At 34.9% G+C, this 14,237-nt stretch overlaps 1 protein-coding gene across 1 annotated transcript; it reads left to right on the top strand.

Annotated features, from left to right (window-relative positions):
- The first annotated feature begins 6,336 nt into the window (after positions 1–6,336).
- Positions 6,337–10,349, top strand: LOC124361447. The gene is made up of 2 exons (XM_046815497.1): positions 6,337–7,042; positions 9,937–10,349. Exons 1-2 carry the CDS (start codon positions 6,381–6,383, stop codon positions 10,034–10,036), a joined length of 762 nt encoding a protein of 253 aa, XP_046671453.1. The 5' UTR covers positions 6,337–6,380; the 3' UTR covers positions 10,037–10,349.
- Positions 10,350–14,237: the final 3,888 nt, after the last annotated feature.

Consider the following 14,237-nt stretch of genomic DNA (forward strand, 5'->3'; position numbering starts at 1 on the left):
TACTTGTTCAATACTTCCTGTAGTGATGTGCGTCCACTGCAGTCAATTTGTTAACTACTTGTAGAATACGTCCTGTAGTGATGTGTATCCACCACAGCCAATGTGTTAACTACTTGTAGAATACTTCCTGTAGTGATGTGTGTCTACCGCAGTCAACGTGTTAAATACTTATAGAATACTTCCTGTAGTAATATGCAGCCACCTCAGCCAATGTGTTAAATACTTGTTGAATACCTCCGTAGATGCTTAACATACAGAAACAATCTGTATGGGTTACTGGTCTTTGGGAAAAAAAGTGGTAAAGTCAAGATGGTTTGTAAATTCTTACATAAATGTAAAATAAATAATTGTTTTGTACATTACTCTTTTTCTCTTTTATAAAACAAACAATTCATATTTTTCTACTTTTTACGGGATATACAACCAAACTATTATTGTAAAATAAATTTTAATCGAGCAAAAATAAAATAACACGATTTTAAATTTTTTTATCATATGTTAATAGCTTCCTTAATGGTCCATATATTTTACTTACTGTGAACCTCTAGCAACAATTTACATAATAAACAGACTGTCAGCACCCTTGACTGGTGGTTTATATCACAATAGTCATGCACCAAAAAATCAAGTTTAGTTTTTGACTCACTAAAACTAACAGGCTATGGTGTACAAAGGATAACTCTTAGATAAAATAACTGTCTGTTTTAAATTAAATTAGTATTTTTAATTTTTTAATAACAAACAAAAATACCAAAATTTGATAAATGAATGATTATTTGTTAGTAACTTTATATATATATATATATATATATATATATATATATATATATATATGTATGTATGTACTGGTGAAAGACTCAGAAAGATCACTGGCTTCTGTAAATATAGAGCAAACATGTACCTTTTGGAGATTTTAATAATGTTAGAGGCTTGGACGCATTTGGAAATACACATCACATTGTCAGAAAATTCATTTGAAAAGATTTTCTTGCTTTATTCTGTACAATAATAATATTGCTAAGCAAATTTTATTTCCTAATGACTTATAGACCATAAATTATTCCATCCACCAATTACATAAAAAATAGTTCACTATGTAAGACAAATGTAAATAAACTATGAAATATAACCAGGTGATTGCTGTTGCTAGTTTACTCTTCTGAAACATATGACAAGTCACAATGAATCAGTGAGGAATTAAAATTGAAAAGAAAATAAGTAGCTGCACTCTGTTAGCCTGTACAGAATGGACGAAACATGTGGGGTTGGAGATCTCTGAGGTTGTAGTAATAAATACTTGATATGCAAACTTTACTTATAAGTTTAATTATGGTAAATAAAACCTACAAGCAGCACTTTTAGATGTAAATAATAATATGATTCGCCAAGTTGTTGCCAAAATAGTGTTATATGAACTAAAATTATATCTGTGGTGGGAGGGGGTCTAGTGGTTCCAGTATTCTTTGAAATTATGCCTATGGACTTAATCGTTAAAGAAACTTTAAAATTAACTTCCTTCACGTTGCTGTTGACTTACACGCATGCTGTCTGTGTCTTGGCTCAACATTGCAGCTGTACTTTTCAGAAGGATGTTACTACAACTTATATCATATCAGTCTAGCAAATAAAAGATCACAAGCAAGTTACTTTACTATTTACAAATTTACTTTATAATATATTCAAAATAGAAGTTTTACATGAACGGGCTAATTTATAATATGAAAAATGTTAATTTTAATTACAGCCAAATGGTGCATGAGAAGTTTCTCGGCAGCCGGTTGGTTAATAAGGTATAAGGTTCAAGAGAGAATAAAATTACTACACACGTGCCAATTAGGTTATTATTTAGTTCCAAGATCATCAGAGAAACATAATACTAACCAGTAACTAGTAACGGGGCTGCGAAAATATACATATAAGGGTACATACATACAACTAAATAACAGCACAGATCACAGTGGAAACTACATGAAAGTGTTTTTAAGTTCTGTGCTATATTGTATATGTATTCAGGTAAACAATACAGGAACTTTTTTTAGTGATGTAAAGTATCCCACAAATCAATCAGAGCTACTTCTTGTGGCACAGCTTCTTCTTTACTTGACTTAAGAATAGTTCTGTAGTTAGCACCAGCCACTAAGTTGCGAGAGGCATACAAAACAACCTTTTTTTCCAAGTATCATAACAAAAGGAATTTTTGTTTTTAGAGAATTAAACTTACATCATTGAAAAGAGTTCTTTCAAAATACATGGTTATTTATTAGAAGACTAGGAGTTTTCTTTACACTATTAAAACATATGTTTCTCTGTGGCCAGGAACTTATACTTAGCCGTTTTTGTTTTGCTTAATAAAATCTGAAAGGATATATTTTTTAGGATGAAACTAACATATTTCCATAGTAGAAAAATTTATATAGTAAATAATGTAACATATACAGGGTGGCTGGTCATCAGTGTTACAAACATTTTTGGGTGAAATTACAAAGTAAATGAAGTGTAATGATGCATGCAAGAGGTTCCAAGTCAAAAGATTGGCTTCAAAAAGAATTATTTTAATTTTTTCTAAAATAACCATGTTTTTATACATATTACAGCAATTTCTCAACTACCTGTAAACAGATATGAGTAAATGACGTAATTTTCGTATTATCCATTAAATTTTGAATAGGAATAAGTGAAAATTTTAATGGATCAATAATAAAAACTCCATTGCTAATAGTTCCAAAGTTTAAAATTTCAGTATCTGTTAAAAATTAAAAAAAACATTGGTCTATTGTATTTTTCTACACCCTGTATACAAGAAGGTAGCTAAATATTTTAAAAACTGCACCATTTTATAAGCTTTCCAACCATACACTACTATTGAAGTTTGAATCTGAATATGTTTGTTTCAGTGGTTTGCATACAAGAAAACACAGGGAACTTAAAAACTGTTCAAACTATAACTAAAACAAAAGTTTCGCTGAATACATACTTACTATTTAAAAAAAATCTTAACAACATTTTTTTTGAAACTCTTTAACATGTTAAGACAAAGAAAAAAAAATTTAAACATTAATTATTTTGTATTTATACAATTGTTATTATAATTGCACATGATTCAAAAAATCTAATAGTTCGCTTTTAATTGGATTGGGCCTAATGTTTTTAAAAAAATACTTGATTATGCATGAACATTTACCAAATGGGCTTATATTAAAAAAATTTTATAACTGGTTAAAAAACTAAGTATACACACATTGTATTTATTCATTATAAAAGACAAGCAAGCAGTGAAAATACAGTATGATTACAATCATATCGATTTGAGAACACTCTCTACTTTATTTTATGTTCAAATTGCCCTCCATTTTCCCGAACACAGGCTCTTGCTCTTTCCCGAATGGCACGCACAGTAACCTTGTGAGACAACTCATCCCTCACTTTGTTTGCAGTGTCAAATATACGGTCGTGCAGATCCACTTCGTTGGGAACGACTGTCTTGTACACCAGGCTCTTCGTGTACCCCCAAACATAAAAGTCTATGGGGTTGAGATCTGAGTCGCCAAGCAACAGTCCCTCCTCGCCCAATCCAAGTTGGATAGTTTTCATTCAACCACTGCCTTACATTGTTGGAAAAGTGAGGAGGTGCACCGTCGTGTTGAAAAATTAACTCTTCTCTTTGTTGTCGAGTGAGTTGATCTAGAAGTTGAGGCAAGTTATGTTGTAAAAAGTCAAGATACTTTTCTCCAGTTAAGCTTCCATCAATGACATAGGGTCCCAAGAAAATATCACCAACTACTCCCGCCCACACGTTTATTGTGAACCGATGCTGAAAAGATGATTCTCTCATAGCTCTAGGATTTTCTGTAGCCCAAACATGCATGTTATGGGAGTTGAAAACACCCTCTCTTGTAAAACTGGCTTCACCTGTCCACAATATTTTTTTCAAAAAGTGATACTCTTCAATGTCTTTGTTTAGGAGCCATCAACAGAACGTTCTTCTCGATTCAAAGTCATTTGGTCAAAGGGTGAAATGGTATAGGTGAAACGTATTAGACTTCAAAACATTAGAAACTTTCCAACGAGTAAGGCCAGTAGCTGTATCTAGCTGTCTAGTACTTAGTTCGGGATCATCCTCAACCCTCGCTAAAATATCTTCATCTGCTTAAACATCAATATTAGGACCTACCTCTCTTTTCAACTTATGGAAAGATCCTGTTCCTGTTAAGCGCCGGTGGAGTCTGGAGAACACTTGTGAACTAGGAGTAACACGGTCAGGATAGCGAGACCTGTACTCCCTCTGTGTCGCTCGTGCATTACCGTCGCACAGCCCGTAGATGAAGTGCATGTCATCGTATTCGCGATTTGAGAAAGACATGGTTCTAGCGTCACTGACAAAGAAGAACTGACTGACCACAATGTTTTATCTATGCAGGTATTTGCTTGATCAGAAGATAAAAAATAACATGAAGAAGAAAGCAGGAATAATACATTTTATCTTATCATTATCTAATAGATAAGAATAATTCAAAATACCAGTGTTATCTTGATAGTTAGATAACGATTTATGGCCATGAAATGAATAGAAAATTAGTTTTTGATAATCAAAATAGATTAGTATGACACTAGTAAATTAATACAACTTCGTACGTTAGATTACCCCTGTTTTGTTATAAATTGCCTTTTAGCAGTTTTTCTGCATCCCGTGTTTTGGAGATTTCAAAACACTAAAACGAAAATATGCAGATCTAAACCTCAATAGTGTAGTGTATGGTTGGAAAGCTTATAAAATGGTGCAGTTTTTAAAATATTTAGCTACCTTCTTGTATACAGGGTGTAGAAAAATACAATAGACCAATGTTTTTTTTATTTTTAACAGATACTTAAATTTTAAACTTTGGAACTATTAACAATGGAGTTTTTCCTTTAAAATTTTCACTTATTCCTATTCAAAATTTAATGGAGAATATGAAAATTATGTCATTTACTCAAATCCGTTTACAGGTAGTTGAGAAATTGCTGTAATATGTATAAAAACATGGTTATTTTAGAAAAAATTAAAATAATTCTTTTTGAAGCCAATTCATTTACTTTGTAATTTCACCCAAAAATTTTTGTAACACTGATGACCAGCCACCCTTTATATTATGTGTGTGTGTGTGTTTTACTATTATCATTTAAGTGTTTTTTTCACATAATTTGTAATATCAAAATTTATGTATTTTTATGCTGTGGTGTTTTAATTCAATGTTTCCACCTTTATTCAGGTGAACATTTACAGCATGTATTATATATAAATGGAAGCCTTACGTTCTACTCTATGTGATAAAATTATTGGTTTTGCAAAAATCATTTTTTCAAAAATTACCATTATAGCAGATTTTTACCTGATATTTTATATTTTTGTAATCAACAGTTTTTTTTCTTTTTGTACCAAGACTTGTAAAGTTACATTTAATTGATGAAACACAAGTTAGGGATTATATGATATAACACATGTGTTTAACAGCTTAGGTTGAGTGGTAGAGAGGGCTTAATAGCCCTAACTCCGCCTCTTTAATAAAGGCATTTTTCATTTCATTTCATGTATTAAACATGTTATGTTGACCTATAAAAAACCATTACGTTATGTTTGTATAGTATGTAAATCTTGTATATTTTTACAGTGTTACATATTTTTTTATTGGGTGATAGATTTTGTGTCTTTTGGCTATTCTGGGTTTATCATAACATTTTTGGAACACAACCAGGAAACTCAATATTTATGCTTTTGCTCTAAAATTGGTCGGCAACCTGCAGTTGTTGCAAGGTAATTATTTTATAAATGGTAATATTTTTTCCAGTTTGAAATTAAACCTGGCAAATTTTGGCAACACACACACACGTCTACATTTGCATAGAGTATGTATATTTTATAACAGTCTAGACTATAACTTGCAAATCGTCTGAAATGAGACGCAGTACAGAAGTTATTAGGCAAGATGGTTTAAAGCAAATAATTATCGTAAATCCAAACGATAAAATTTATATTTTGTACAAATTACAACGTTCTACGTGTAAAAGACAGAACATGTTCCAACATTTTTTAACTGTCTGAAAATTATATTATGGCTGAGCACATGAGCGTGCATGTATAGTGTCAGACTAGTCTTCAGTAAAAATTATATCTTTCAGTATTTGGTGAATTTTTTCTTTGTACCCTATAGAAAGAAGTTAAAGATGAAGATCTTATTTTCTTTTAAAATAAGTAATTGTTATTTATTAAATAAACATTTAATGAGAATACATTATCACATGACTCATTGCTATGTTCATTATAATTATAACTATTCAGTTTGAATGAAACACATGATTCTGACAGTTCATTCCTGAAATTGACAAATGCAAGGTGACCTAAAATGATTTTTCCAGTAATAGTTCCAGTAGCAATCGAAATTAGAAACTATCAATTATTCACATCAAATCTGTGCAAAATAATAAAAAAATCCTGCAGTATTAGTCTCTTGATCGGTTTTGTAGTGCTCTTTACAAGTCTTATTGACTTACTGTTTAAAAGTTATGACAATGAACTCTCAGCGATATACTTGATGTGTTCGTTTCTGGCAGGGTTTGCCTTGTTTTCATTCCTAGGAGTGATGGGAGCTGTGAGGAGAGACAAGTGGATAATCTTGGCTGCCTTCGTCACCTGGCTGGGGGTCCTGCTCCAGTGGCTCTGCATGTGTTGTATCTTGTTTGCTATTTGGGACAGCATCCCGAACATTTGCATCAACCGGCGTTGTCCAGACAACTTATGGATGAGTGACTTCTACTGGCAAGCTTTCCGACCCACTGAAGAGTCTTCAAGCTTTCACAACTATACTTCAAACTCCACACAAACAAACATTGCTCTAAAGAAGAACTCATGGTACCTCAATCTCTCCATCTTGATTTTCTTGAATTTCATGTTTTACTTGTCAATGCTGGGCAGTATGCTTTGGAACTACTTCCAGGCCCTCTGTACATGCATGGATGAGAATCAGCAAACAGTGGATACTCCAGTTATGTATGTTTTGGTCGGACGGTAAGTACTCAGGATTTCTCTCACTAGTATTGATATCTACAGGCATTATTTTCTTCCTTGGACTGAGTGATTGTCCAATGACCTACATGCATGAACATTTATTCAACTACTTAAAATGTTCATATGTCATTTTTATCAGTTAAGTTCTTTATATCATTGAAATTTTGATACACTAGGGATCCTGTGGAATTTGAGTCATTTCTACAACCTTTTAATTTTTTTAAGGATACAACACACAATCTTCAATTATATGTATGTAATAACTTCTTGATACATATACTACTAACACATAATTTATGTGTGTGTGTGCTTAATAATGGTGGTTATTGAATTATTTTCACAATTGTCACTAGTACTGACGCACTACGTCATTTTATTACATTCCTACTTGAGAAGAAAGTTGTGTATGGCTGTTTAAAGACTAGCCATCCCCCTCAATGGTCAAGAAACAACTATCGATGTGGAAAGTAATATACATACTTTTCTTCAGAAGCACGAGACTGGCTATTAAGATGAGAGAGAGAGAGAATTTTCTTTATTCCAAAACATACATTGAGCTACATTAAATATAAACATAAACTGTACATGAATAGCGTCAATATCTATAAAAATCTAAAACAAACTAATACTAAAACTTATATTAAAACTAACACTAATATTTACAATAATTTTTTAAGTAGTTCTCTGCTGATTGTTTGATAATAATTCTCCGATTGAGTATAAAGCTTTATTTGTGAAATATTTCTTTACTTCACTATCAAACTTTTTGCCATTGTAATCTTTTATTTCTTCAGGTAAACATTTAAAACATTTTTTCCCCATATATTCTGTTTTCATTTCATAGAATGTCAAGTTATGTTTGTCAGTGCTGATTTTATTACGTATATTGTAGTCATGCTTTACTGTTAAAAATTTTGTAGAATTACTTTTAACATACGAGTATTTAATGACCTCCGTAACGTAAAGACTATAAATTGTTGGAATTTTGAGCTCACTAAACGGGTGTTTTACTGAATCTTGTCTGTTTAGGTTTAATATTATTCAAACTGCTTTTTTTTGCATTTTTAGTATCATGTCAAGATTTTGTGTTGGATGTTGCTCCATAGATACTTATTCCAAATGCTAAATGTGAATGAATGAGTGCGTAATACATTTTTTTTAGAGCACTTTGGTCACATAACTTTGACATACGCCGTAAGGCCAGATTCCAGATGAAATTTTATTTAATACATTGTTAACATGTTTATTCCAAGAAAGGTGTTCATCTATGATTAAACCTAAAAATTTTGTACAATTTTCTTGTGTTACGAGATCATTGCCAATTATAAGTGATGGTTCAATTTTGTGCCGATTTTGTTTTGTCCAGAACGTTATGAAATTGGATTTTTTAAAATTCAATAATAGATTATGATTTTTTAAGAATTCTTCAATGGCTGCTAGCTCAATATAGGCAGACTTCTCTATCTCTTCCTTCGAATTGCCCGTTACTACCATACTACTGTCATCTGCATATACACATTTTACTTTGATTAATATTTTTGGTTATCCCTCCAAGATAGCAAATAAAAAGTAGGGGTCCCAATATTGAGCCTTGGGGAACGCCTTACTTGATTGTTTGTTGGGCTGAGACGACCTTCCTTAAATAAATATTGCCCTTGATATTTTCTGTGAACTGTGTTTCCACATATTGTTGCCTATTGTTAAGATAGGAAGTAAACCAATTTAGTTCTTTTTTTACTATTCCTAAATTTTTTAGTTTGTTTAACAACAGCACATTGGATACACTGTCAAAGGCACGTGATAAATCAAGGAAAATACCTGTAACTTTTTCTGGCATAAACTGAATTTATAATATTTTTAATGAATTCTGTACTTGATGTAATAGTTTATGTGCCTGGTAAAACACATGCTGTTCTTCATCTAATAATTTATTTGATTCTAAAAATTTAAGTAATTCATTATAAACAATACGTTTGAAGATTTTTGAGAAGGAGGGTAGAATCGACACTGGTCTATAACAAGAAACTTCTTTTGTATCATCTTTTTTAAAGATTGGGATGACTTTTGATATTTTTAGTTTTAAGGGAAAATGTCCTGAAATAAGAGAAGAATTAATTGAATGTGTTAAAGGTTTCCTTGATGAATTCTACTGAACCTTTAATTACTGTCATTGGAATTTCATCTACACCAGCAGAGTACTTACTTTCAAAAGAGAGAACGATCTTTTCTACTTCTTTTTCAGTTACTGGTTTAAAGGAAAATGTCTTTTTCATATTGTAATGAAGTGACAAAGGACTATCATAGCAAGTTGTTACAGTGAACAATACTTGCCAGAAGTTCTTCAGGACTTGAACATCAAGGGTTTAATTTTGCACCAAGTCAGTGCCTCTTCTCACACTGCTGCAAAAACTTTGGAAGTTTTTGCCAAAAATAGCATCAAAATGATAGAACACTCCCTTTATTCACCCGATCTTGCTATGTGTGACTTCTGGTTATCTGAAGAAACATATGCACAGTTGTCGCTTTTCTTCGGAAGCCGAATTTGATGATGATATTTTTAAGTATTTTGACTCTATTCCAAAAATGGAGTGGCTGGTTGCTTTCAACAAGTTGAAAATCCGACTTTAAAAGTGTGTTGAGGATATGTAACTTAAATATACCTAACATTTGCAAGTGTAGCACAAAAACTATTCATACATCTCAAAATTTTCAGAGTGATCCTTGTATGACCTTTCTTAAACCAGTAATTCATTTTCCACGCTGCTGCAGACTTTAATCCTATCTTGTTAAAAAATACAATTTGGTAATACAAAAATTGTAAATTAAATAAGTACAACTGAATTAGGTCCAAAATATTTTGCAATCTTTTATTTCAGGCAAAGTTTTATTTTCAGAGCTTTAGAAGCTTTGGAGGTACCTTCCAAAACAGAGGAGAAGACAAGGACTCCAAATGTAAAGGCAGTAGATGATTCCACATCAAAGGCACAAGTATAAACATAGGAACTGAGGTAAAAGTCAAAGGGTGATGAAAAGCAATTTGTTGTAAAAATAGTCAGTAACATACTTTTAAGTAGTGAAATCAGTTTGTTTTGACCTTTTTACCTAAATTACTTGGATTTCAATTATCTGGATCAATTTGAACCTGGATATTAAAATATACAGTTAGTTAGGTTTCAATAAAAAAAGGAAATATCTCAAGAAAATATTTACTCATAAAATTATTTACTGAATTTAACAATAAAAACAACTGTTATATAAACAATGATGTAGCGCTACTGGAATATATATATATATCGGTCAAAATAAATTGTTTTGCCTCATTCATTTGTTTCCTCCTCACATCCAAATTAATATATTCTTGATAGTGACTCTTGGCTGTTGCTTTATCCATTTTAAATATATGGTATGGTATACAGACGACTCACTATAGATGAGCCGCATTGAAAGCGACCTGCACGAAGATTTCTTGCGCATGGGGGGGTGGAGGAGGAGCAGGAGCTTGACAACGATTACCGCCACGCCCTCTTTCACTGTTTCATCTATTTCTTGCTCTATATCTTGGTGCTTTGCTTCCCTGTGTTAGTGTTTTGGAGCTTCACGCTATGTTTTGTTGTTCTCGTTGTTACATAATAATAGTGCATTGCGATTTAATATGTCAGTATAATTAGGAAGTATTTAATAAATGTTTATTGTTAACATGTTATTATTACTAGGTTTGTAAAACATCTGTTATATAACACATACCCTAAGAGTGGTAAAGTGGTGACTGAGGATTGGTTGGTAAGGAATGTGGAGGGGGAAGTGAGTCCGTGCTTCTCCTTCTCCACATTTCTCTCTCATTCACCCCCCCCCCCCCGCACTGTACACTTAATAGGTAATTTTCAAAGCAGCTCATCTATAGTTAATGTTCCTACATCAGGTTTGTTGAAAATATTATCATCCTCTGGTTCCGCACAGCTGTAGATGTGAGAACAAGAATACAAGTCATCGTTATGTAGGTAGCATGGTATTGGTATACTATTTTTTCTGTGGGACAATTATATCTTTTAAAGAGCGATTTGATTATTGATGTCACCCCTGATTATTGATGTTCCCGATAATGAGTTCGGATGATTACAGTTCAACAATAAGTCTTAAAATTTCCTAAAACATAAGGTTAGAATTTGACTCTGAAGACTCCCTTTGAAGCAGTCGACGACAAGAACTATGCTAGATAAAATTTTGCTGGACTGTCTTTTACTGTAAATTTATAGACTGATATAAAACCCTTCTTAGTTCTTTTTTGATAGAAGTGGGCTTCTCTGATCTGTGTTATATATTTTCTTGATCAGGAAACAAAACATAGAACTAAGTAAATTACAATGTTCATAATTATAAACTTATTGACATATTGTATTGTGGCAACAAGCAAACTCAAAATTGGCATAGGAAATATAATTCACTCAAACCAGCAGTGGTCATAAACGTGCAACGCTTACTAAACTGCGTGCAAAGCAGCGGGTAACGCTAGCAGTGCAGACGTAAGAGACAATGTTTTCTATCTTTTACTATACATTTAAAGACTATTATGAAATCTATCTAAGTTGTCTTTTAACAAAAGTAGACTTCTTAGAGCTGTGTACATATATATATATTTTCATAATCGGGAGAGAGGCAAAATCATCTTTGGGACAAAAAATACTGACTGGAGTAAATTAAAATGACCATAAATATACACTTTTTTAACATGTTTTCTTGATTGTGGAAATAAGGCAAACCATTCAACATTGGCATCAGAAATATAATTCACTTGAACCAGAAATGTTTATACAGATGCAAAACATGCAAAATTGTGTGCAAAGCTACGGGTAAATGCTAATTTTTAAATAATAATACAAATTTTCAATCGGTTATCATATGATCAGTGGCGTAGCGAAGGGGGGGGGTCCAGGGGGTCCGGACCCCCCCCGAAATTTTAAGACATATTAAAAAATAAAGCATGGAGTAGGAGAAAAAAGGAGAGTCATATCATTTACTCTTGTCTACAAACATTAAATTGATTGATTTAATTGATTAAAGTGACCGTTGTTAAAAATATATATTGTCCTTTCGTTTAAATCATAAAGTATCAAACGATACTTTTGGGCTCGGCCTTTCGGATAGTGTAGTCTAATCACGGTATTGCTATAGAGCGCGGTCACGTGACGTCGTAAAGCAACCTAAATTGTAACACAGCGGAACATTCGACATCAAGCGCTCGTTGTGTCAACAACTCCTGGAACAACATGAGTGACATCTTCAAGAAGATGGGACAGCGTGCCTTTGGAAGCCCCGGGCAGCCAGCTAAGAGGCCTAGCTCTCCACCTGCCAGCTCTAAGAAGGTCGCTGCTCCAGCAAAGGGCCTTTTTAAAGGCCACAACGTCACCACTGCTACTGTGACATCTGACCAACCTACGGCTTCGGTTTCTACGCCCAGGATACCCTTGCTATTCCTGGACAGTGTTCCGGACTACGCCAAGAAGTTGGAGGAGTTGGCGCGGGACGGCCTGACGACAACGTTCCGCGGTGTTCACTATCGGTTGAAAGTGACCACCGTGGAGGACTTCAGGGCAATTCAGCGGTACCCATGTTCCAAGAAGCTGCCCTTCTACACTCACAAACTTGGGCGTGAAAGATCGCTTAAGGTTGTGATCAGCGGACTGCCCGACACCGATGATGTGGAGCTCTTCGATGTGTTAACTGACGAAGGCTTCGCCGTCGACGAGGTTGCACGACTTCGGACAGCCCGAGGACCTACCAGGAGCTGGCTGATCACGCTGACCAGGGACAGTGAGCGAGAGAACCCTGACGCCAAATCTACAACGTGACAAACCTGCTCCACGTCAGGGTCTCAGTCACTGTCTACAAGAAGCCGGTCGGCCCGCCGCAGTGCTACCGGTGCCAAGGTTTTTTCTGCGTCTGCTACGGGGAAAATCATCTGAAGATGAACTGCCCCAAAGTCTCGACGGAGAAGGGTCACTGCTGCAATTGTGGCGGCGATCACAACGCCAACTATCGTGGGTGTCCAGCCTACAAGAAGGCCAGAGCGGCAGCTGTCCAGTTAGGCCGCAAGTCCCGGCCAACCAAACCAGCGGCGAGGCGATCAACGGCCCAGCCGCCCAAGCAACCAGCGCGGGACGAGTCACCAGCGGACTCCGTATCGGAGAGTGAAGCTGAGGACGACATACCGCAGAAGAAGAAGCGCCGGAGGAAACCCCAGAACCCAGCCAACCGACTTCATCGCCCGCCAGCATCTTTGGCTGACCTTCCGGTCACACAGAGGCCAGGGCGACTCCCAGGCAGAAACTAGAGTGGCCACCTACACTAGCCACTCCGCCGCAACAAACGGAGGCACCAGCAGGTGATGCAGCAGCAGAAGCAGCCGCCCCCGCCCAGCGCAGCCTACAAGCCGTCTTGAAATAGCTGCGCAGCTGACCGCCTTCACCCGGCTCTCAATGAAGCAGTGGTCCTCAGTGGCACACCGACCAGCTGGTAGACTGCTGCAGGAGCAAATTATTCCAGTTGACAGGCAAGTCTTTGAGCTCAACTGCTCAGATACTGCACACAGACCAGGAGGAGCGCCCAGAGGCCATCCTAGCGACCCGACTTGGACTTGGACAGTTTAAATTAGCGACCACTTCGTTCAAATTCGTCTTGGGGACGTAAAATGGCTGCTTAGAATTGTCACGACGTTGGTTTTGGTGTCATTAAACTGTAGACGTGTGTAGAATTATCGAAAAAATATAAAAAATCACTTTCGGTTGGAAAATACACTTTAAACGCTCTACTGGTAAGAAGTTCCGACTACTTTGGATTTCACTGACTGAGATATTATTTCATTTTCCTTGGTATATTCCGATCGGAAGTGATTATTTTTGTTTTTTTCTCGATAATTATATACGTATTAGTCAGCGTTGAATTAATACCTAAAATCAATGTCCTAACAAAATTATAAATACCACTCTTACCTCAAACCACTCCACCGGTGAAATCCAAAATCGTCAAAACTTGAATCTGTAGAGCTTTTCTTCGGTATTTACCGACCGGAAATGATTTTTCGTCGATAATTATATAGGTAGTCGAGTACAGTTTATTGATAACAAAAAAATCGTCGTCCTAACTCAATCAAAAATACCACGTTTACCTCATTAACTGAAGTCCGAAGTAGTTGAACTTC

Source organism: Homalodisca vitripennis, chromosome 4, assembly GCF_021130785.1.
Source record: "Homalodisca vitripennis isolate AUS2020 chromosome 4, UT_GWSS_2.1, whole genome shotgun sequence".
Lineage (NCBI taxonomy): Eukaryota > Metazoa > Arthropoda > Insecta > Hemiptera > Cicadellidae > Homalodisca > Homalodisca vitripennis.

Excerpts from the sequence above, each read along its gene's own strand:
- LOC124361447 (XM_046815497.1), top strand. The coding sequence starts at position 6,381 with ATGATTTTTCCAGTAATAGTTCCAGTAGCAATCGAAATTAGAAACTAT. Across the intron at positions 7,043-9,936 it reads ATGTATGTTTTGGTCGGACG|AGCTTTAGAAGCTTTGGAGG; the intron begins GTAAGTACTCAG and ends TTTTATTTTCAG.